General features: G+C 31.2%; 1 protein-coding gene and 1 long non-coding RNA gene across 7 annotated transcripts; one reads left to right on the forward strand and one right to left on the reverse strand.

Moving 5' to 3' along the window:
- Positions 1–1010: 1010 nt before the first annotated feature.
- On the reverse strand, positions 1011–9598 carry LOC132804972 (uncharacterized). 6 transcript variants are annotated; one of them, XR_009640359.1, is made up of 6 exons: positions 9273–9598; positions 8648–8742; positions 4024–5142; positions 3758–3840; positions 1720–3579; positions 1011–1224 (listed from the first exon to the last, which is right to left on the reverse strand). It is a non-coding gene; the product is annotated as an uncharacterized LOC132804972 (long non-coding RNA). The 6 variants fall into 6 exon arrangements; XR_009640358.1 differs by having other exon boundaries at positions 1720–4718; positions 4823–5142; XR_009640356.1 differs by having other exon boundaries at positions 1720–3840; positions 9273–9597.
- Positions 9599–24751: 15153 nt separating this feature from the next.
- Positions 24752–25917, forward strand: LOC132804971 (E3 ubiquitin-protein ligase MPSR1-like). The gene has a single exon (XM_060819527.1). The coding sequence runs from the start codon at positions 25018–25020 to the stop codon at positions 25765–25767; it is 750 nt and encodes a 249-aa protein (XP_060675510.1). The 5' UTR covers positions 24752–25017; the 3' UTR covers positions 25768–25917.
- Positions 25918–26066: the final 149 nt, after the last annotated feature.

Below are 26066 nucleotides of genomic sequence, written 5' to 3' on the forward strand. Positions count from 1 at the left end.
TGCAATACTTATTCTTTCCTTTCTTCTTCATTTCCTCCAGTTCTTCTTCAATTTGTTCTTTCTTCAGTTTTTTCTGTTGGATTTTGCAAAAAGTTGGTTTTCTGCATTGGATTTAATCAAAATTATATGAATGGCGATTAGTGTGGAAGTGTCCCAAAGCCGCTCTCTGCCTTGGTCGACTGAGCTGCCTTCGAGTGGAATATTCCTCAACGTCTCTCTGAACCAGACTTTGAGACGAGAGCTTCGAACCACCCCCGGAGGCCTTGTTGTTCAAGTTTCTTCCTACCCTCTTGCTCCCCAACTCCACACGTCTCTCTTCTTGCCCAACCATCTCCTTCGACAACGTCCCATCTTCCGCAACCACATCAATAACTTTCTCTCTCAAGTTTCTGGGTTTCGCCTCCCACACTCCTCCACTGATCGTCTCGCTTCTAATGTCTTAGCCGCGGCTTTGCTGCAGACACGGCTGTTTTCCTTGGATGCTCAAGTGGATCTAGTTGTTAGATCATCAGAACTGGTCGTTGATCCTGATTTGGTTTCCAACGGTAATATGCCACATGGTGATGATCATCGCAACTTTCAGTTCATTGATGATCAGTTGATAATTGATCAGGCGCCCAGCAGATTGCCATCGTCATCGGATTCAACAGGTTCAAGAACTCAGACTCAGACTGTTGATAGGTTGAGGATGACTACCCATGAAAGAGTGGTTGCAGAGAATGGTGACAATGGAGAGCTGGGTGGTTGCTGTATCTGCTTGGAGAAGTTCACTGCTGGAACTGAGTTAATCCGTTTTGGTTGTAAACATCTTTACCACCAAAACTGCATTGTTAAGTGGCTGGAGAATCAAAATTCCTGTCCTCTGTGCAGGCGTCCATTGTAAAGGATATGTTTAACTCTGTTTTTGTAATTTGGTTTTAGTTTTTTACTGTATATGCTCAAGATGTTGATAGATTATTATATAATAATTGTATGTTGGTTATAAGATTCATTACTTTCTTTGAATCGAATGCAAGAAGATGATTTTGTCAAATTTCTATTCTCAAGAAAGAAAATTTATATGCATTTATAATCTATATTTACATAGTTCAAACACTGATAGGGATCAAAAAAGAAAGAAAACTGAAAAATCAAACAACTACGGTCAATCTGCATCTGGGAGGAAATTTTCAGATTCTGAGTTTTGTACACTACTGATATGTCATTTTTTCCCCCCTAATGACCCTGCAAAGAGAAGAATAAAATAGCTTAGAAATTTTGGATATTTGAATGAGAGGAGATTGTTGCAAAAATTCATGAACAGTATAATTATTGATAACTGAAATTGCAACTAAACCAACCCCAATATATTACCGAACTCAAATTTATTACCGAACTCAAATTTATTACTTAACATAGTAAAAGAAGTGAAATCTGCCTATGCTTTGTAAACCCCAATATATTGAGAACTCAAATTTATCACTTAAACATAGTAAAAGAAGTTAAACCTGCCTATGCTTTATATTTTTCTCACTATAATCTAATATCTTAGCATAATATGGAAAGCAATCGAAGCTCAGTTTTCAGCTTGTCAGATTAGGAATTTTTTATTGTCGACTAAGCCCCCCTGGTCTGTACCAAAACCAGTATCAACAAAATTGTAAGTCAAACTCAACTGCGAGCAAAGATCAGATTTAGATGGTAATGTGATGATCAATTGATAAAGGATTAGATTCATACCCTGATTTAATTAATCTGCTAGTACATGTCTTTGAGGAAACCCAATAGCACTATCCCCAACTTATGCGTGATCTTCCCCTGGTATGATGATCCGGATGAAAACTATTGACTAACCCCTGGGGTAATTTGACATGCCCTTCCTCGTGCCGCATAACAATCAAACAGGCCAATAATGGGAAATAGAAGAGAATATGAGAAATAAATGAGAGAAGAGAGAAACATGTGAATCTAGTTTAGTCTATATGAACTGGCGAGAAGAACATAAATAAAGAGAATATGAGAAATAAATGAGAGAAGAGAGAAACATGTGAATCTAGTTTAGTCTATATGAACTGGCGAGAAGAACATAAATAAAGAGAATATGAGAAATAAATGAGAGAAGAGAGTACTGAATAGAGGGATATTAAAACAGGACGTGTAAAATGCGAAGAATAGAAGAACACAATTAAGTTATGAGATGTCCCCAAACCGCAATGAAGCTAACCGTTACACAGCTTCATTCCCCTCCAAAGCCGCAATATATGCAAGTGATATATTTCATTGAAATTATTTTGACTAAATATGGGATCCGATAAAAAAAAAAAAAAGGGGGGGGATGATGCTCCCTGAACTATATATTCACCAACTGAATCTGTAACAAACGAAAATAATATGTGCGTTAGTGTCAAACATCAATGAATCAGTATCTTGCTTTTGGGAAAATGTTGCATTGAATCTGTCAACGTAGGATTATATAGTTTAAATTCTAAACTATAAACAACGCATTCATATCATGTAGGTCTAGCACATGAACTTTAAATAAAATTGAGAAGTAAGAATGTTGGGATACACCGTGCAAGAAATGCTTGGACACTGAGACAGCAAGTAAGATGATACATACAAGGACGTCTATGTAATGTCATAAGATGAAAGGCTGGAGCTTTGGAAAAAGAAAAAAAAGAAGGGAAAATCAAGATGCGAGGACAAGGCTTCTTGAGGGCTGAAATATACTTTACACCATCTAATGCTGAAACAGGATAAACCTCTGTCACCAAATATGATGGAGATTATTCCTAGGCTATCTCTGGACTTGAACAACAATGATGAGAAATTGATATGCAGAATAACTTTACTCTTGACTGCTAAATCTCTTGTGTGTGTCTTTCATTCTTTAAATTTTTTGTTTTAAAGCCGAAGCATTAATTAGAGACTTTAAAATTTTATTTTCTCACTTCACCTTAACATTCTAAATGCTTTTTATATTATCATTTCTCTGGTAATACCTTTGAGTAACCAGTTTTCAAACTAGAGTTGAATTTAGAAAGTTATTGAAGCGTGAATGTAATTTTATATGCTAACATGCTGAATCAGAACATTTTCCATATCAATATGTAAGATACATAATGTGCTTAACAAAAATTCTAATTGGAATTATGAGGGACAAGCAGACAAATTTATAAATCCATTTATTATGCAAGAAGGAAGTGCAGTTCACATCCATGTTGACGATAATCAATTTTTGTAGAAGAAACATGAACAGTAAGACTCACCTCAACAATTTTGGCACCAACATCATGTGTAGAAAATATCTGGAAGCCACATATAGATTCTTAAATTATCTTTGAAGGAAAAATGATTTAAGAATTATAATCTCAAAAGAATGTTAAGAAAAATGCAATTGACAGAGATTTAACATCTTTAGATTTGCCGCTGTAGTTATAAAGTAAAGAATTAGAATACAAATACTACAACAAATCAAGTTCAAGGAAAAATGAAAAGAAACCTCAATAGACAAACATTTTCTATATGTTCATAACTCTATTGGGTCATTAGCCCAGGCATATATAAAACTTCACCCCTCTGGGAAGCATCCAGAATGTCCTGATTATTGATAAGGAAATGGAAAAACATAAAATAAGATAAATAGATTGATATATATTTACATATATAGCGAGAGAGAGAGAGAGAGAGAGAGAGAATAATACTATTTCACAATTTTTTATGTATCATATCAAAAATCAGACAAAGATATGGGATTTCACAAGTCTAAAACTCTTACCTTCACCATTGCTTACTCATGAGAAATTTGGCCGCTGCAATTGTTGCCTTTTTGGCATCTTCAATATTTAATACTGTTCCAACCTGCGGAGTATTTAGCAGCTTCAGAAATAGACACGCAAAACAGTGTAAAGGAAAATATAATTGAAACAAATTCATTCCACCTTTTATAGTTGTTAAAAAGAAAAAAATAAAATAAAAAAAGAGAGAAACACTTGGATTTTGAGCTTCTCATAGGATGCATATATTGGTAACCAAATTGGATACCTGAATGTATTCACCATGACCACTCCTAATGAACTACATATATCAAAGGTCCTGTCAGAAATAGATGTACTTCGTCCTGAACATTAAGCTCTTCCTCATGAACATGTTATCTTTTATGACTTCAATAACTGAACAAGATGGCTCTTTCTCATGATCACACGTTATTTTGCGTTCATATGGCAGTTTTACATGGATAAAGTTTGGTTCTTTCTTGGGCTAAACATCTTGCCTCAGGGGCCGCAAAAATAAAAATAAACCCCAATCGATGCAAACTTGTAGGAATAGTTTCTCCTCACAAGGCCCTAAAAATAAAAAAATTTCCAACTTCCACAAGTGCAAGAAAAATGGTGAGAATTCAAAGTCTGATAATACAATCCAAAACTCATTTCATTGTCAAAATCATTTCAACAAAGTTCTGCCTCTAGTCTATAATTTAAGACTGAAAGAAGTTTCTCAATTTCATTTCAGAAAAAAAAAAAAAAAATCCAAATAAATAAATTAATATGTTAAATAACTCAAAGCGAGATGCTACTACTAACTAATTGCGGCTTGAGCAGCTTCCATGGCCATCTCTGTGCTGCACAAAAACGAAATAGAGAGTAAGCCACAATGTAAAACCCCTTAGATTCCCGAGTTAACTTGGAGAAGAAATTCAACCCCACCAAATAATACTGAAATTGCCCAACTGGGTCTGTCTGAAAATAAGAATACAATGCAGGATAAATGCAAGCTTCTATGGAGGTTTTTCGAAGTTTCGAAATTGATCCCAAGGGAGAAGAAATCAAAGAGTAGTACATACCTATTGATACAAAGGCAAGCAATGACTGCGGAGGTGGCGATGGACCAAGCACGTGAGACGACACGTGCTGTTGGTTCAGGCTTCCGGTTTTAAGCAAGAAGGCCCGCCAAACTACAATCTATTGTACGCGCCACTCCATTTTACTTGCTTCAAACTTCTTTATTTTAGAAATGCTATAAAACTTACATTTTAATTACAAATTTCACCTTGAATTGAGGGGTTTTTTTGTTTTTTTGTTTTTTTTTTTAATTTTAAATATTGGAACGAAGGATTTGAACTTAGATGACTATTTTACAATTACTTTTATCACTGAATCATTCCTGCAGAAGCACATTAAATTAAGAGTTCAAATACTTGTTAAAAAAAAAAATTCTTTTTTTCCCCCAATTTTTCTGACTATACTGATGTAAATGAAATACATCAATCCATGTTAATGCAAAAGTTACATACAACAACTTTTTAAGATGATGCTTGCCACAAATGGAGAAAATTTGCATATCAATAAACTACAAGTTAAAATAATAATAATAATAAGTAAACTACGGGTAAAACTTTTGTGAAGATTAAATATTTCTTAACAGTTATTCATAGTTTTACTTTTAATATATTTTCATACCATCTCATATTTTCATTTTACTAAAAATTATATGCATAATATTTTCAGAACAATAACCTCCACATAACTCAAAAACAATAAATAATATCTTAGCTTGTATACCACCAACCAAGTATAGTTATTCTATTGTTATGTCCTGAAATTTTCACAAGATCTAAACCAAAATAATAGATAAAATAAAATAAAAGTGGTCGTAGTAACTTTATTTTTTTAAAATAAATAAAACACATGAAGCTGATTTTTTTTTTTTTTCCCATTAAAACCAAAACGAATTTATTAAGGGAGGAGACTATAAAAAAATTGAGTAGAGTGTCCCCTATTAGATTGGTCTTGGAAATTAAGGAAACAAAAAAATAACAACTAATCAGATTTATTTTCTTATTTAAAATTTTTATTTTGAGAATCGCTATATGACAATCAATTTTTTGTCACCATCCACTTTATTTCATCAAATTAATATTCTAACAAAATTTTAACAGAATTTTTTTTTTTTTTTTTTTTTTTTGAGGGCTGAAATATGCTTTATGCCATCTAATGCTGAAACAGGATAAACCTCTGTCACCAAATAAGATGGAGATTATTCCTAGGCTATCTCTGGACTTGAACAACAATGATGAGAAATTGATATGCAGAATAACTTTACTCTTGACTGCTAATCTCTTGTGTGTGTCTTTCATTCTTTAAACTTTTTGTTTTAAAGCCGAAGCATTAATTAGAGACTTTAAAATTTTATTTTCTCACTTCACCTTAACATTCTAAATGCTTTTTATATAATCATTTCTCTGGTAATACCTTTGAGTAACCAGTTTTCAATCTAGAGTTGAATTTAGAAAGTTATTGAAGCATGAATGTAATTTTATATGCTAACATGCTGAATCAGAACATTGGTGCTTTATTGGGGATTCAATTACCTCTCATTAACATGCTGAATCAGAACATTGGTGCTTTATTGGGGATTCAATTACCTCTCATTCTCATATACCATAATTCTTTCTTCGAACAATAATCAAAGATTATTAAGGGTTTATATCTATATGTGTGTGTATATATATATATATATATAGCTGACGATTGAAACATAAAAACAAAAACAAAAGTTAATTCCATTAACACCAAAACAAAAATCCTTCAACAGAAAAAACATAAACTAATTAAGAGTTTGAATTTAAAAAAAAAAAAAAACACATAAATCTGATTAATGAAAGACTAAATCGCTAGTTGTCATGAGTGGTAAAAAGAGCAGGAGATTTGGTGTAGCAGCGTTTCAAGAGAGAATAAATGGTTTTGTCCAAGTCATATCGCAACCTTTTGTATTTGCTGTCTAAGATCCCCTGCTCCCACTCCAACTGGCTCGCCTGTTTCCACAGATTCCCCAAGCTGTCTCTCTCCTCTTCCTCCAACCACTTCACTTCTAATCCTTTTTCCTCGCAGTATTCGTAAAATAATTTGGTGAAAGCATTACCACTTTTACTTTTGCTTTCATTTTCGTTGATAATTTTCCCCTCTTCTTCTTCTTCTTGTTATCGTTGTCATCAGCAGTATCATCGATTTTGTCGTTAATCATCACCTTCTTTCTCTTCTTCTCTCCAGATTCGGAGTCGGATATACATTCATCCCACACCTGCTTGGATAGCTCGAACACCCTCTTGCTATGCGAATCATAATCAATTGACAAGTTTGGATCTGCCAGTTTGTGTTTTTTGTTTCACATAAACTTTCTCTTTAAGCATTTGACCTTGTCAGTGAGTTGTTCTCTTGATACATCAACCACTAGAGAATCCTTGAAAATTGAATAATAATGGATGATGTTGTTTTTTTTCCCCAAAGATGAAATCATCTTCAGACATCAACGTCATCCTTGGGGAAAAAAAACATCACCACCCATTATAATTATTTAAAAATCATCTTCATCCTTGGGGAAAAAAAACAACATCACCTATTATTATTCAGTTTTCAAGGATTCTCTAGTACCTGATGTATCAAGAAAACAGTTCACCGACAAGGTCAAATGCTTAAAGAGAAAGTTTATGCAAAACAAAAAAAAAACAAACTGGCGGATCCAAACTTGTCAATTGATTATGATTCGCATAGCAAAAGGGTGTTCGAGCTATCCAAGCAGATGTGGGACAAATGTGTATCCGACCCCGAATCCGGAGAGAAGAAAAGGAAGAAGGTGATGGTTAACGACAAAATCAATGATACTGCTGATGACGACGATAACAAGAAGAAGAAGCAGAAAATCATCAACAAAAATGAAAGCGAAAATAAAAGTGGTAATGCTTTCACCAAATTATTTCACGAATACTGCGAGGAAAAAGGATTAGAAGTAAAGTGTGTGGAGGAAGAGGAAAGAGACAACTTGGGGAATCTGTGGAAACAAGCGAGCCAGTTGGAGTGGGAGCAGGGGATCTTAGAGAGCAAATACAAAAGGTTGCCATATGATTTGAACGAAACCATTTATTCTCTCCTCAAACGCTGCTACACCCTCCTACTCTTTTTACCACTCATGACAACTAGCTATTTAGTATTTCATTAATCAGATTTATGTGTTTTTTTTTTTTTTTTTTAAATGCGAACTCTTAATTAGTTTATGTTTTTTCTGTTGAAGGGTTTTTGTTTTGGTGTTAATGGAACTTTACTTTTGTTTTTGTTTTTATGTTTCAATCATCAGCTATATATATATATATACACATATAGATATAAACCCTTAATAATCTTTGATTATTGTTCACAGAAAGAATTATGGTATATGAGAATGAGAGATAATTGAATCCCCATATGATAGGATGGGTAGAAGTTTTCCCCAAAAAAGCATGTTCCCAAATTGGACACCTAAATACTTTATGAGGATCACTCTCAATGAGCTAAAAAAAAAAAAAAAAAAAAAAAGCGGAGTGTGAACAGCTATATATCATAGGTTCTGTCAAAATAAGATGTGCTTCATCCTGAACATTTAGGCTCAATGGCAGATTTTTTATTTTTTATTTATTTTTCATTTTTTTTTTTATGATTTCAAGAACTTAACAAGATGGCTCTTCCTCATCAACATGTTATTTTGTGTTCCTAGAGTAAACTGTAGACAAACACATAAGCAGTTTCACTTGTCTAAACTTTGGTGCCTTATTGGGTCAAACACCTTGCTTTAGCGGCTACAAAAATAAAAACCAAAACCCCAAAAAAAGAAAAGATAAAATTTTAATAATGCTAACCAATTAAAATGTCAGAAAATCCACATAAGCTACAGAGTAATTACTACTCCAAAGACTGTTGCAGGATGGTCATCATCTACCAGCTGTTGTATAAGCTGTGCATGAGAGAAAAGAAAGCACAATAATTCTCATGATTAGAAGTCTATAATTGCCGAAAATGGAATTAATGTAATATTTTTAACAATCTAAAATACACATGGGGTAGATACCACAATCTCCAGCTATATATCAAGAAATTAAACAGAAAATAATAATAATAATTTTTTTGCTCATAGATAATAATGATAATAATAATAATAATAATAGAAACCCATCAAATTGGTGATCGAACATCCAAAAAACTATATTGGGCACCTCTGCCCCAGTCCATGAAAACTTGCAATAATTATTCCTCCTTACAAGACAAAGAAAAAAGTGTTCCAACTTCCATAAGTGCAAGAAAAATGGTAAGAATTCAAAAACTCATACCATGCATGTTTACAATTTCTTTTAAACGATCCAACTCTGAAAGCAATGAAACTCATTTCATTGTCAAAATCATTTGAACATTACAAACCAAAAGAAGTTTCCCCCTTTCATTTCAGAAAAATCTACCAAAAAAAAAAAAGAAAAAAGAAAAACTCACAACTGAAATGCCACCACCAACTGCAGCTTGATCAGCTTCCATGGCCATCTTGCGGAGCACAATGCAGACCCGCTTAGAATCCAATCCACGACCAATGCAAGCTTTTTGGAGGTTTTAGAAGTGTCGAAATTAATAGGGTATGACATCGTAGGGCATTCTACGGGCCACTCTGATTGGTAACGACTTAACCGTGCTCTTATTCTGGGAAGGAGGAGGGTTGAGATTATCTAATTTGTGCCAGAATTATCATCTCCACGCATCCAAACAATTCGACTTGCTTCAAACTAATTTATTTTATTTTATTTTATTTATTTATTTTTCCTTGAAGTACGTAAGGCCCGTTTGGCCAGTTTTTTTAAAACCGGAAGCGTCATTGCCTGGAGCAAGAAGGTTCATTTGATTTTCAATTTTGTCCTTTAACTTTCCAAACAATAAAATTCACTGTATTTCCCTTCTTTTTTTTTTTTTCTTTTTTTTTTTCAAATTTGTGAATATCTACTTTATTTCTTATATGTTCATTTGATTTCAGTTTTGACATTTTTTAACTTTTCAAACACTAGAATTTAAAAAATATTTCGTTTACATTCTTTGAGATTTGAAGCACATACAAAAACATTCCTAAGATTTAAAAAAAAAAAAAAAATCATTTATAAATCTAATTTTATTTTTATACCTTCATTAAAAGTTAGATTATTTGTAAACTCCTTTTGTTTCTTTCTTTTGCAATAATTAATTTAAAATTTTCAAATTTATTTTTTTCTTTATTTTAGTTAAATTCTATTTAAACTATGTAATTTTTCTTTTTTTTCTAAAAAATATATATGATAATTTTAATTACATAAGCTTTTTTTTAATAAGTTATATATTTGATAAATACATTTAGTTAAATATATTTGAAAAATATTATAATATATTTAGTTAAATATATTTGATAATACATTTAATTAAATAGATTTGACAAATTATCACTTAGTTAAAAAATTTTATTTGATTTTTTTTTTTTTTTGAAAAACTTAAAAACTATAGCATAGTTTAAATAAAATTAATTAAAAATATATATTAACAAAATTTTAAGTTTTCAAATTCGTTTTTGAAAAAACAAAAAAGAACAAGATATTTAAAGGGAATTTAATTTTACTAAGTGTATAATCACTATATTTTTTTTGGGAATATCTACTTTATTTACTATATTAATCACTAACTTTTCACTTTTATATTTATTTATTAATTTTTCCTTTCAAAACTGTTTTTCAATAAATCTGATATTTTTAATGAACAGTTTTCTTTACAAAAATAATAATAACAATAATAGTAAAAATACATAAGCAAACAGGAGAATAACATATAATTAATAACATATAATTAATGTTGTATTTTCTTATCGATAGTTTATACATCTTTTTAGTTAAGCTTTCCAGTTTTTTTAGTTGATGTTTTTGTAAATTATAAAAAAATTAATATTTACCTAGAAGAAAAGTTTCTTTTAACCAACAGCTTAAATGTATGCATATTAGAGCATTTCTAACGGTTTTATCAATTGAAGTTTATTTGGGAAAGAATGTGGAAGTTATTGATACTTGAGTGATATAGTGCCTCAATAAACAATGTCTATTTTAAAATTATTCTCTATTGGGTCATGTTTAGAATTTTAAATAAAATGAGTTAATATATTATGAGAGAGAGAGAAAATAGAAGAGACTATGAATTGATAAGGATAGAGGAGAGAGAAAGAGACTGAATTATGACCCATTATGTTTAACAGACCTTTTATAAGAGCATCTCTAATGAAATGTTCATTGATTCTGTCTATTTGAAAAAGAAATTTTCTTACATTAGATTGATACCTTTTAGAAAAAAAAAAAAAAAAATTCCAATGGTGCCTACAAGAGATATGTTAAACTAGGGTGACATAAATAATAATAATAATAATAATAATAATAATAATAGAAGCTATCTAACAGACCTTCTATAAGTAGATGGTTTGTTAGACAATGTACGTCATAAATTAGCCTTTTCTCTCTTCTCTATCCTCATCAATTCACAACCTCTTCTCTTTTCTCTTTTCTCTCTCAACATGCCAACTTATTTCATTTAAAATTCTAAATGATCCATTGGAGAAATAATTTAAATAGACATTATCTATTGATAAATGCTATATCATTTAAGTTTCAACACCTTCCAAATCCCTTGCCACATAAATTTGAATAAATAGAAATGTTGAGGATGCTCTAAGTAGGAGATCTGTTAGACATCTTCTATTATTTCTAATGCTATCTTAGCTTGATAGAATTCTTGCATAGTATCATTAAAAAAAGGTTTTTTTAAATGATTGTTTGTTAGTTTAATGTAACAAAGCTTTCTTTTAGATAGATACACCTAATTATTAGATCATTGAAGATACTCTTACATTTTTGTCGGGGTAAGATGTAAATGTGACAATGGACAATGGTGGTGATGGCAGTGGAAGTGGCAGTGAGATAGATTTATTAAATTATGAGGTAAATGGTGAGGATTTGTCGATTGGATTTGACTCTAAGGATGACAGTCTAGCGACAAGGTTGTCTAGAGGAAAGAATGGATATGTATATAAACCTTTAGCTAAAGGAGAAATCAAATTGGCATTTTTCAAGTTTTTGAGAATGTGTAGGAGTTTATAAAAGTCTTGAATGCATATGTTGTACAAAAGGGTTTTAGGTTGACAAAGAATAGGAGTATAAGGATTGTTGCATGTTGTGAGAACATTAGATGCATCTCCACTTATGATGGGATAACTTTCAAAATAAAAGCTTATTTTGAGGAACACACATGTGAGAGGGTCATAGAGAATCCAGTTGCTACAAGTACCTGGATTGCCAATCAATTAGGAGATTGATTTAGGTCAAATCCAGATGCAAAGTATAAAAGAATTAAAGAGGAAGTGATGTTTGGAGTTGAATGTCACAAACAGAAATGGTATATGGCTAAAAGAATTGCATTTGCTTCACTTAGTGGTGAGCATGCAAATAGTTATCCTAAGTTACAAAAGTATGCTAGTATTCTTAAGATTGTGAATCCTGGAATAGTAGCATTGATTTAAGTCAATTAGGCCTGTTCTGTCTAGATACCCTTGATTTGAGAGGTTTTTTTTCTTCTTAGTTTTTTAGCTCAAAGTAAGGTTATTCGAATGGTTGCAAACCATTTATTGGTTTTGATGGGTGCAATCTTAGAGGGCCCTTTGGAGGGGTTTTACTAACTGCTATTTATTTAGATGCAAGTAATAATTTGTTTCCAATTGCAGTTGTCATTCGTGAGGCTGAAAACCTAAATAGTTGGTCTTAGTTTGTAGAGCTACTACATAAATATATTGGTATGGCAAAGAGGAGGACCATTACATTTATAACAGATAATCAGAAAGGGGTATTGAGTGCCTATGAAAATCAATGGTGACATGATAAGAAACTTCGAAGTCAAGGAGCTAGTTCAGATGGGGAGAAAGAGGCTTTGTTGGTTAAGGTCCTAAAAGTTCTTGATTAGTTTAATTAACATTATAAGCATAAGGAGAGGGATTTACCCAAAAACCTGGAGGAGATAACCATATGGGGGTATATGTCCACTGTTTGAGTGCTGGGCAATATTTTGCCAAATGACCTAGTTGATCATATAGTTGACATTTGCCTTTATAGGTACTTGTTTTGCCAAAGTTTGATGATTGTAGAAAACCAGTGTGAGGCAACATAAGTGGGATACAAGTTGGACGGGAACATCTCTTGGATGAAGACATTGGTGAAGACTTATGGACCATGTGAGTAGTGATATGTATCATAGAGTCCGTTTGAGTAGAGTCTTTTAAGGTAGGACTCATATTCGAAGTGTTGTTCATGCAAATCATCAAAAGAAACAAAAGATTCCCTATATAAAAGGCAATGCATATATCTTTTAATCATGGAGCCAAACCATTTCACGTATATAATGTAAGATCATCATCACTCACTGGAATATTGAGAGGGGATAATTCATTGGCAGCAATTTTAACATCAAGGAGACATGCAACGATCAAACGTTAACCTTAGGGCTTGATCAAACATTCACGTAGCCTTATGATATGGGATTGAAAATGAGTGACCAATTTAGTATAGGCCTCAAATGAAGTTTTAGCATTAGAAATTAGATGAGATACATCAGGAGTTAAAGTTGTAAGAAGAGCATTAAGGAGAAATTCATCTTGCCTTAGAATATAAAATGGAGAATTTAAAGTTGTATCAGTAATAATTGTAGGAAGATAGGGATAGGAACCATTCAGAGATCCGTTTTAGTCATAGGCAATTGACAAAGAGTCGAACTATGCTATCCGCGAAAAGTACATGGTTTCCTTGATTTTCAAAGGTGTTTAGGAGGCAAAGTTGAGGACTATAAAAGTTTGACCATGAGGTTCATCCTAGACAATGATGAGTGGATTCAATTGAGAACTAGAGGAGAAAGTAACATCATTGGTAAAACTTTGAAGAAATATATGGAAAAAACTCATCATATTATTAGGTAAAAACCATATATATATACACTATTTAGGTAGAGACCCATTATAAGAGATAACTATTGTATTATACATGCTAATACACCAATATACAGATAAGAATGGTGTGATACAAATAACGAAAGAGATATCATTCATTAGCTTCATTACAAATCACTTAGCAATTTTAAAGATAATATTACCATAATGACTAGAACCAAATTAATAATCAGAATATTATTTATTGCATTTTTTCACTAATGTTTTCTGATCTTCTACGATTTTTGCAACTTACCCCGACCTTTATATTTGTCATTTTCACCCAAGGTTTAAAAATTGAAATTTTCATGAAAATTTCACCAAAATTTCCCTATTTCCAAAGGGTAAATAGGAAATCTTGGTCACAAATGAAAATTAAAATTTTCAAAATTTACATTGAAATTTCTTACATTTCTATAAAAGTTCCATCAAAATTTTTGTCAAATATCCACATAAACTTTTTTCATCATTTCATGGAAATTTTCAAAATTTGTGGAAATTTGTATTAAATTTAATTTTTTTTTAATTTGTTTATCAAAAAATTAATAAATATTATTGATGTTTAACTACCCATCTATACATTATTTTTTAGCATAATAAATTTAATATTTCTATAAATATTATAAATTATAATATAGACAAAAGTAAAAATATGAATATGAAATAAATGATAAATATTATATTATAAAGATGTGCAGGGAAAATATTATCTAAAATATAGCTAAATGAATTGATGAAATATTTATGGAATATCATCAAGTAATAACTCGTGGATGCCATCTCAAACTTAACTATCAAATGATAATAATTTTGCATGCAGTTAATGTATGACTTGTAAGCCTTGAAGGATGAGAAACAAGAAAGGACAAGAACAATGAACAATGCATCGGAATGGATTATAACAAATAAAGGTAAACCAATGTGATGTAGCTAGAGTAAGTTTAGGTGGGTGCGAAGCACTAGTAAATTACCTTGCTGGAAAAGGCGACCTAATATCCAATCTCACATCATTCGGGTTTGGAACAATAATAGTTCAAATGTAAAGTAAAGTGACTCTTCAAAGCTGTTAACTTTATGATTTATAAAAACTCTGAAGTTAAGCGTGCTTTAGTGGAAGGATGACCTCCTGAAAAGTTTGAATAGAAAAACTCCATATCATTTGGAATGCAATAAGGACAATATTGGTGAACCAAGAGAGTGGGACGCTAGTGAAGGGAAGGCATTACAAATGATATCAAAACTTGTACCCGATCCTAGAGATGCCAATGAAGATGTTATGCCCCATGGTGTATTATAAGATCTATGAGCTTTGAAGGATGCGAGGCAAAAAGGAGCAAGATCATTATACAATACATTGGGATAGATCATGACGACCATTGATGAACCTGTGTGATACCACCAGGGTAAGTATGGACAGCTGTGAAGCACTGATAGGCTACTTTATTTGCAAAGACTATTGATATCCAATCCCATATCGTCTGGATAATGATGGTTCAAACGACAATCTTTTAACAATCGGTACTTTTTTAGAATGATGCTACCATGGTATTTGTGGAATAGTGATGATTCATATGTAAAGTATAAGCGTGGAATAGTGATGATTCATATATAAAGTAGTCATTCTCTTAATAAATCAAAGCCTTTTCAGAGAGACTGGTTTCTAGTGGGAACAATCAGAGGATTGGAGATGCTACCAGGGTAAATGTGGCGTAGTGATAGCTCAAATATAAAGTAGTCATTCTCTTAATAACTGGAGCCTTTTTAGAGTATTTGGCTTCCAATGGAAACAATACTAAGATGGGTGACTTATTGAGAAGCCAAACAAAAAAACCTTACCATCCGGAATGTGGTGGTAAAACTAGGGACAATATCGGTTGAGCAAGAGAGTGAGACACCAATCGAGGCAGGCATTACTGTCAACCAATATTATATAATAATTATTAACAATGATAGCCACATTAAATACAATATCCATATGGTTGGCATATTAACAATTACATGCAAAATTATCAAGAAGATAAAAATTTTAATAATTAATTATCATATTTCACATCTCAAAATAACAATTTTTAACCATCCAAAAATTCAATATGGTATTGAAATAACATTCTATGACATATAATATAATTATAATAATTATTTTGTACACCTTAATTAATAAATATTTTTATCAGATATGTATTCTTTATCAATAATAATATATTTAAGATCATTAGCGCTTACTATACATCACTAACAGAAGTATAAAATCCATTTAATATTTTTGTAGTTTTTATAGTTAATTTAATAATTAATTGATTAAATAACCAATTATGAAATTTCAATAAAAATTTTCATTTTTTAAAATAAATTTCATCAAATTTCATAATTTTTATGAATTTTTATCAATATTCGATAATTTTTTTATTTTTCATAAATATTTTTGTAATTTGAACTTTTGATATTTCTATCGATACCAGTTTTCAAAGCCTTGCCTTTACCCCCTAACCTTCAAAAATGGTGTAGCTTGAAGATAATATATTAACACCATTTATTTTATCAATGTTAAAAAGAACATGTCATGCACATACTACACTCCACTCCATTCTTAAATTCAAACTTCAAAGTAAATTGGGTAAACACCTAATCCTTTTATATATTGACAAATTTTGCACATGCCTTGCATATGCTCCACTCTTAGCTTCAAACTTCACATCATTTTTTTATTATTTTTGAAGTGTAATTAATCATAAATGAATTTTCCCCTTGTTTTTATATTTTAAGACAATACAGATGCATGTTATGTCAGATTGCCCCAATTTAAAAAGTTGGTCCTTAACATTCTACAAAATAATAGGGCTTTTCAATCCTTAGGATTGGACTTTTTTCGGGACTCATAAATTGGATGAATTGATTGTTGTTTGCAAGAAAATAAAATACAACATGGCCATCCAATGAGTTATATCCTAGATAAATTTCAAGTTGGATTAAATTCAGTTTCTAAGATAAAAATTGCTAAAATTTATAAGCAACTTATGATATTGCATTTTGCGTTATCTTTTCTTTTATCTTTTTTTTTTCTTTTTCCTTAAATTTTTTAAAAATGAATGTAAAGGAGAAGAATTTACTTGTTTACTTTTCCGTGGGATTGGTTATTGATATACCATTGCATATAAAATTTAGTGATAAAATTTGTAATATTTTAATTGATAGTGTAAAGATACAAGCATGTACAAAAATGCAACATTTTTTCCTATATTGTAACCGTAATGTTTGCTAAATTAAAGGTTAAAAACATTTTTTGGGAGAAAATTTAGATTTTCAATGTGTGATAAATTGAATCCAAATTTATAAAAATAAAATAAATACAATCCTTGAAGAAAAAATGATTTCATTAGAATTTAAACAACTAAACTAATTAACAACTAGAAAAAAAAAAAAAGAAACAAAACAACAATGGATATTTAAAACAAAAAAAAAATTACAGCTTAATTTCTCTTAACCGAAGACAAAAAATAAATAATTATATTGCAATATATTTTTGTTGGTTAACTAATTATATTAAGATATTATGCTTGTAGACAAACATTATAATTAAGTAAACATACTGTTAAAATATATCAAATTATTAATTAAATAAGTATATCGTTTAAGTATATCGTTAAAGTGTTATAGATAAATAAATAATTATGATTGGATGTTAAGATAAATGAATAATATATATGTATGTATGTATGTATATAGGTGAGAAGAAATGAGGAAAACAAAAAATTAAATGTAAAATATAAAGAAAAACAAAAAATGGAACTTAAAATTGTGTATTCAATGCTCAAGGAGTAGAGTGGAGATGGTCAAAAAAAATTTTTAAAAAAATGTTGAAGGAGTGGAGGGATAAACAAAGAGGGAGAGGGGGGACATTTTTGTAGATTTAGGGATAAGAGTAGTAAACAAATATTTATATAAAGATACAAAAGGTGCAAAAGTCTAAGTGCTTTGAGCCCAACATGAGTCCTTTAATGTGTTCAATAATAAATTGTTTGTTATACCGCATCATCGATATAATGGTTATATATAAAAGTTTTTCAAATAGGTTTTATTACTTTTCAAGTCAGGATAGCCTGCAAGCACACTTTGGCTTCGCCTCTATTTGCTTGGTCATTTGTTCGTAAAAACAAGATAGCATAGCAACAGTAGGTAGATGACCACCCCCTAGCGCGAAAGCTGTTGCTTGCTTAAGGGGTAATAATGCTTTCTCATTTGTAGCGTCACTAACAGTGTGCGCCTTACACTGTAACTCTTGTTATATGTCAATCGTTAGTCACTTTCTTCCTCTAAGTCTTGTTGGATGTCAATCATTAGTCACTTTGTTCTTCTATTGTTCATCTATTTGTTTGTTCCTCCTTCAAGGAGTATACCTTTCTGTATTGAAAATCTTATGATCTCTCATTCAAGAAGGGACGAAGTTCTATTCCCTTGAATCGGAGTCTTGATTTCTGATGGAGAGATCTAGCCTGCCCCTGGGAGTAATCATTCAATGCAGTGGGAGCTAGGTTCTAGAATTCTGCTTTCTCGGATGCTCAATGAAATGGTTCTTAAAGGGCAAGATTCTATCTCGCCTTTGATTGCTGGCACCACTTTTAGAGGATTGACTTGACATCGAGGTATGCGTTCCAACCATAAGGAGGAAACCACTAGGGAATGCCCGCTATGGAAGCTATCTTAGTTAACAAGTCAGTTGAGCTGAAAAAATATGTAAATTTTCATGATAAACATATTAGCAATGATAATAAATTAACAAACCCAACCTTAATAAAAGTAAATTCTCCGAGCAAATCATGTGACCATCCAATTCTTCATTATCATTTTTCTTCACTGAACTTCGTTTTGTTGTTTCAGTTTGATGATAAAGCAAAGTCCAAAAAGAAATCAAATCATTAAGATGCCATAACATAATGTGCTGGTTTTTTTTATCATTTTTTTCCTTTTCCTTTTTCTAATTTGCTTATTTTAAATATTTGTCAATATTAATTAATAGTAGATAGAGTTTGTTAGATATCTAAAATAACAATTCTTTGTATAATGCCATTACTTTTAATACATTTTTTGTCTAAACTTGCAAAAGGTATTTTAAAGACACTAATCTTGAAGAAATTTTAATTTGCCATTACATAAAAGGGGGGGAGAGAGAGAGAGAGAGCTTGTGACGTTGCTATTACCATTTTTATAGGGTGAGTATCAATTTTTTTGTAACCATAGCTAGCTACCAACTTTTTTCTTCTTTTTTTTTTTCCCTCTCCATTTTACTTGCAAAAGCAAGCTAGCAGCTTTGTCAAACTAGTATTATAACAAATTTATGAATAACTACATTATTAGGAGCTTCCATTAGAGGTGGCAATCCAGGTCATGATACGGCGACACAACTGGAAAATGACACGAAATAAATGGGTTTGGATTTATCATAAATAGGTTCGGGTCATAATCGGGTCAACCTGTTTAATACAATTATTAATCGTGTCATTTTCGGGTTGACCCGTTTAATTCGAAGTTGACACGCTATGACCCATTTAAATTTAATTTTAAATTATAATTTTAGCCATAATATATTATTTAACAAGTAAAAAATATTACAAATTTAAAAACTTTATAAAAGTAATTTTTTTATTATTAATTTTTTAAAGACAAATTTTTAAAAGTAAATTTTTTTATTAATAGGTTAATTTTCAATAAATAGTTTAATTTTTAGGTTAATAGATCAATATTCAGGTTAATAGATTAACAAATTAACACGATCTGTTAAAGTAATCGTGTTAAACAGCTCATGTCGGGTTGACCTGTTTATAAACAGGTTGGATTAGTGTTTTAGATATCTGAAACGATTAATAAATGGATCGGGTTAGGGTTGAGTATTTTTGACACGATTATTAAACGGATCGACACGGACCCTACACGTGAACATGAATTGCCACCTCTAGCTTCCATACTAAGAGTAGCTTTTTCTTGTACAATACCATTAATTAACTTTCTCTTAAACAAGAAAGATATTTCAAAGACATAAATATTTAATAAAACTTAGATTGGTCTTAGGAAATTGATATATATATATATATATATATGTATATCTATATATAGTGATTCTACTATGCAGACTTCTATATTCTCAAAGTTACAGATTAAAAACATATTAAAAGTGTTGGACAGATTGTGGTCCATTTGATTAAATCAATGGCCTAGATGGTTTTAACAGATAAAAATAAAAAATGCAAAAAAATGAATTTATGAAATTCAAGAAAATGACTGAAGCTATTAATAACGAGTATCGCTTGCCGATGGAGAAAACGGATTGAAGCTATCAATACTCAATCCAACCACCAAATCACTTTTTCTACAAAAAAAGTTATCCTCTAGGTTTTTGCATCTTATTTGCCCTTTTTTTCTCTGGATTTTGACATTTTGTATATAAGATTTGGATATTTGTTGTATAATCTATTTTGCACAAGTCATACGTGTTTTAGAGAATCTAACATTGCATTTGGCTTGAGAAGACCACCGTAGCTTTTCAACACAGGTGTAACCTTTTTTTTTTTTTTTAACTAGTTTATGTTTTGCTCTCACTCGCTATATTATATCGTATGTACTTGCAATAGAATTTCAATTTTAATGTTTTAGAAGCTGGGGGGCGTTTCAAAAACAATTGAGAGAAGATTTGAAGTTGGTAATGGTTGATTAGATTGGTGATTTAGTTATTTTACATAATTTTGGCTAAATTTTCTGTAAAATATCTGATTTTTCCCTTTTTGTTTTTTCTCTATTGTTTTTTCCCCCTATTCTTGTAGGTTTATCTTCAATGTAAATTGGATGCATTGCTGTGTTGAATATCAATATTCAACAATGTAAATGTTGGCTTTGTTGAGATTGAAAGAGCAATTGCTTGCTTATTAGTATAGAACTGTCTAGATAGAAGTGTATATTTTGGGTTTTCTATTTTTATTTTTTCCACTTTTTACTTGGAGGGTAAAACTTGCTAAAAAAATGTTCTTTTGTTTTTCCATATTACGTATTCCATACACAAAACAGGGATGGATTTTGAAATGACAAATATGGCTGCGTTTTCTTTTTTCTTTTTTTTTTTTTTTTTTTACCTCGTTGTTGGCATAAGAAACATGAACTTCGTTTATTTGAAATAGATTTTTTCCTTAGAGGATATTAGAAAACCCTACCAAAGCGAAAAAAAAATAAATAAATAAATAAGTATAAAAGGTCATCTATATTGGTATGGTCACATGATATTGAATGATCTCATTGAAACATCTTAGCACAAAAATCTTAAATTCTTTATAATTGATGCCCCACCCCCACCACATATACAATAATGTTTACCACGGATGTTACGTACAAGAATTACATTTACACAATAAAAACAGCATCAAAAGATGCTTTAATTGAAAGAAAAGGAAAAAAGTCTCATCTAAACTGATATAAACAAGAGTTTTATATTATGCAAGATAATAAGATCGTGGCTTGTTCTACACAACGCATCATGTAAAGAAGCTCTCTTCAAGGTATAAACAATATTTATGCTGAAAAGCTCAATTCATCTTGTGCATAAACCACATTATGCATGTTCTACCATAAGGCATGTCAACTTATCAGCTTCTTTTCCATTCTCCTTGGTCAATTCATTTACATCTTTCTCATCATTACCTTTATCCTCGGAATCTTGGAAGTTTTCAACATCCCCTGAGACATCATGCAATTGCAAGAAGTTCATAATGAATCAATTTAGCATCTTTATAGACTGAACACCTCAAGCAGCACAAAGAAAAATATAAACATGCCCCCATGCTTATAAGGCTAGCAATGATATAGTCATGTTGCTACTGAACAGTTGTTTTTCGTTCTTAAAATTTCCATTTTCCATTTCAATAAAATGTTTTTTTTGAGGTTTATTAACTATATTTTCAAAGATGAAATTTAGAAAAATTTTAGTTCAATTGCGCCACTTTAACATTGAAAATAAAGCTTTCTATTTCATACATACTCTGTTGTGTTAGTTAAGTTGTTAGCGAGGGTTATAAATTTTCACATTACATTATTTTATCACATGGCTAATGGGAAATTTTAATTGCGTAAGAATTTTAACAAGTATTAGTGAAGTTCAATTGATGTGGGTGTGCTTTTGTGGGCAATATATGTATTTAAAAACCTTAAGAACAGATAAGAACCCAAATAGTCAATTTTGAAAATGCTTAGTTCAAGAACAGATCATATATCATTGTTAATTTTTTGAATTTTCTATTTCTTTCACTTATAAAATAATTTAATTATATATGTTTAATTTTCAAGGAAAAAAGAATATGGTAAGTTCATTTGGACAAAAGAAAGAGAAGCTAAACTTGAAAAAATGGATATATTGATTGGTGAAATTTATCATTTATCTTGGCAAGTTGAAAAATCAAATAGTACTCTTGAAGCAATTTAGAAAAATACTAAGAGGAGTCATCATAATGAATTTAAGATTGTTATATATGTTGCAATTTTACTATTTCTTTTGTTTAAGATTTTTGGCTAGTTATATGTGGCTCTGGTTAAACTCGTCAACCACAAATTCTTTTTTTCTCACTGGCTTTCTTACAAGATATTCCTTCTTTATAACACAAATTATTTTCTTACAACTTCATTGGCATCTTTATATCTCCTACTATAATTACTTCAACAATAAATCATGCCTCCTTTGAATATTTAATGAAAAACTCATGAACCTCATCTACCGAATCAAACTTTTGTTCCACTTTTAGTTTGTAGTTTTCTGACACTTGGGGAATGTAAACATTATCAACGGAATTCAAACATGACAGTAGTGATATTTCTTCAACTCCTGTAGGATTATTAATTGTTTCTAACTCTAGACTATTCATGTTGACATCCAACATAATAAAATCAACATTAAATCATTATCAAATACCACATAATATATATATACATATATATAATACATATTGTACAAAAAGGAGAAAGAGATTTCAAAATAAAAATCATTCTTTACTATTAATCCAAATAATGGAAATCAATTTTTGGCTTAGGCCTTTCAAAATAAAAGGCATTATGTTCTTGAATACTAAATTTATTAGCCAATGAAGCTCTCAATGTCCCTAAAATAAAATATTAATCAATCAAAGGTATTGTTAAGTCTAATAAATTGGGAAAATGCAGAACTACAGAGCTCAATGCAAAATACAAACAATTAAGCGAACAATTTCATCAATATGCATAAATCAATAACCCAAGATCAACCTCACATATCCATACTTTTGCTAACAAAGGTTTCATTAAGTTTGAAACTTATAGTAATCAAATTTGCTAACAAAAACTTCAATTTACAAGTATGAAGGACATTTAATTTTATCTAGAAAAACATTGCAAGAGAAATAACCCATGATCACAATTCTCTTTGTCCCCTGTTTTCACTACCCTATGTTTTCCTTTCACTAAACTTGGCAATCATATTTCAGCAAAAGCCAATTGCGTCCTTTTATCATCAATACAAGATCAATAGACCATATGTGGAAAACGTTTAGCTATGCTCAAGTAGGACTAGCTCTGGACTAGAGACATACGTGTAATAATATATAGCAAACCTCCTACCATATAATTCAAGGTCTTCAAAAATACACAGTAAGAAAAAACCAAAAAAAAAAATGAGGAAAAAAAAAAGAAAAGGAAAAGTTGCTAGGAATTAAATAAGTTCATTTGCTCTCATTTTACACGATATGCACTGCACTCCTAATAACATGACAAAAGACAAAACCTAGGCTCAAATGTATGATATATTAGATAATAATGTAAGAAAATACAAAACGACCAACCATTTTACAATAATCACGTTCACAATATCCATAAATAACAAAAAAAGATTAAAAAAAAAAAAGCAATTAGTTTTCAAAAAAGAAAGTTACACCTGTGTTGAAAAGCTTTTCAACGGTGGTTTTCTTAGGCCAAATGCAATGTTAGATTCTCTAAAACATGTATGACTTGTACATAATAGATTATGCAACAAAGATCCAAATCTTGTATATAAAATGCCAAAATCCAAAGAAAAGGAGGGCAAACAAGATGCAAAAACCTGGAGGGTAATGGTTTTGTGGAAAAAAGTGTTGATTTTCTTTGTGTTGATGGTAGATTTGGCACCTCCGATGTTGGTCTGAATGATTTGGTGGCCGAATTGAGTATTGATAGCTTCAGTCCTTCTCCATTGGCGAGCAATACTGGGCATTGATATTTCAGTCTTTTTCTTGAATTTTATAAATTCATTTTTTTTTTTGAATAATTGACCTAAATTATAACATTTATCATGACTCAAACTCATAATTTTGTGAGTACAAATAGAAATGCTCAACCATTAGAGCTAATCCTCTTCGACTTCTTTCTTTTCTTTTTTTTTTTTTTTTTTTTTTTTGTTAAAACCATCTGAGCTATTGATTTAATCCAATGTACCACATATACCCAATACTTTTAATAATTTTTTAATCTGTAACTTTGAGGATCTAGATATATATGTAGTAGAACCACTATATGTATATATATATACAACAGGTTTCTTTTCTTTATTAAAAATTTTTATTTTGGGAATTGCTATGACAATTAATATAGGGTGAAAAGTAATTTCTTGTCACCACTCACTTTACTTCATCAAACTAATATTATAACAAAGTTTTTTAATATTTTTTTTCTTTTGCAGAAAGAATGAAATTTTACTATAATTTAAATGAAAGATCCAAAACTAATTTATAAAAAGAAATTAAATTAAAAAATCATAACTTGGTTCTGTATGTTGTACTTTTTTTTTCATACTTTTTTTTTTTTTTTTGAAAGCAATAACCAGATTTTGTATATTGTAGTTTCATATTAGTAATAAGGTTAAAAATACGAGGCTCATTATTTAAAAAATAAAAACAAAAATATGCCCGTTGCAAATTTTTATTTTGAAGGGTAATTATGTCAGGAAAATGTTGTCCCATTCCGCGTGTAAAAGGGCAGCCGCGTCATATAACGGTCGGTTTGGTTCAAATATTCTCTGCTGCTTCATCTTCTTTCTTCTCTACTTAATTCTTTCCGATCTTCTTCTTCATCTCCTTCAGTTATTGTTCTGATTATTGTGTTAATTAGATTTTCAGAAAGCCTGATTTTTGGGTTGGGTTTTCTGAAAAGTGATAGCTTGATTTTGATTTTGTGTGTGTGTGAATGTCGATTAATCTGGCGGTGTCCCTAAGCCGTCCTCTGTCATTGCCTCTCACAGGAGGACTCCTCAATGTCTCTCTGAACCACGCTCTGATACGAGACCTCCGAACCCGTGAAGGCTTTGTTGTTCCAGTTTCTTCGTACCCACTCGCTTCCCAACTACACACCTCTCTATTCTTGCCCAACCGTCTCCTTCAACACCCTCCCTTCTGCCACATCTACATTCACAACTTTCTCTCTCAAGCTTATGGCTTTCCCCTCCCACACTCTGTCACTGATCGTCTCGCTTCCCATGTCTTGGCCGCCTCTTTGGTGCGGACCGGGCCGTTTTACTTGAATGCTGAAGTGGATCTAGTTCTTGGATCATCAGAACTAGTTTTTGATCATCATTTGATTTCCAACGGTAATATTGGCCATGGTGATGATGATCATCACAACTTCCACTTCATTGACGATCAGTTGATAATTGATCAGACAACCAGGAGATTACCATCATCATCGGGTTCAATGGGTACAAGAACTCGGAGAACACGGATAACTCAGACTCGGGCCGCTGACAGATTGAGGATGACAACCCACGAAAGAGTGGTTGCAGAGAATGTAGAGCTGGGTGGTTGCTGCATCTGCCTGGAAGACTTCAGTGCTGGAACTGAGTTGCTCCGTTTTGGTTGTGAACATCTTTACCACAAAAACTGCATTGTTAAGTGGCTGGAGAATCAAAATTCCTGTCCTCTGTGTAGACGTCCATTGTAGAGGATTGTTTATTTCTGTTTTTGTAATCTGGTTTTTAGTTTGTTACTGTATAGGTTCAAGATGTTGATAGATTATCATATAGTAATTGTAAATTGTTTATAAGATTAACTACATTCTTTGAATCGAATCCAAGAATATGATTTTGTCAAATTTCTGTTCTCAAGTAAGAAATTTATATGTATTTACTCTAACAAAGCACCCAGAGGCAATATCGTGTTCTCTTTTTCAGAAACGTAGCACCACCAGTCGAACAACGATCATCATGCCAGTCCAATTATTGCTGTACCTGCTAAGAAATT

This window comes from Ziziphus jujuba, chromosome 8 (assembly GCF_031755915.1).
Source record: "Ziziphus jujuba cultivar Dongzao chromosome 8, ASM3175591v1".
NCBI lineage: Eukaryota > Viridiplantae > Streptophyta > Magnoliopsida > Rosales > Rhamnaceae > Ziziphus > Ziziphus jujuba.

Coding starts and splice junctions, on each gene's coding strand:
- LOC132804971 (XM_060819527.1), top strand. CDS start 25,018: ATGTCGATTAATCTGGCGGTGTCCCTAAGCCGTCCTCTGTCATTGCCT.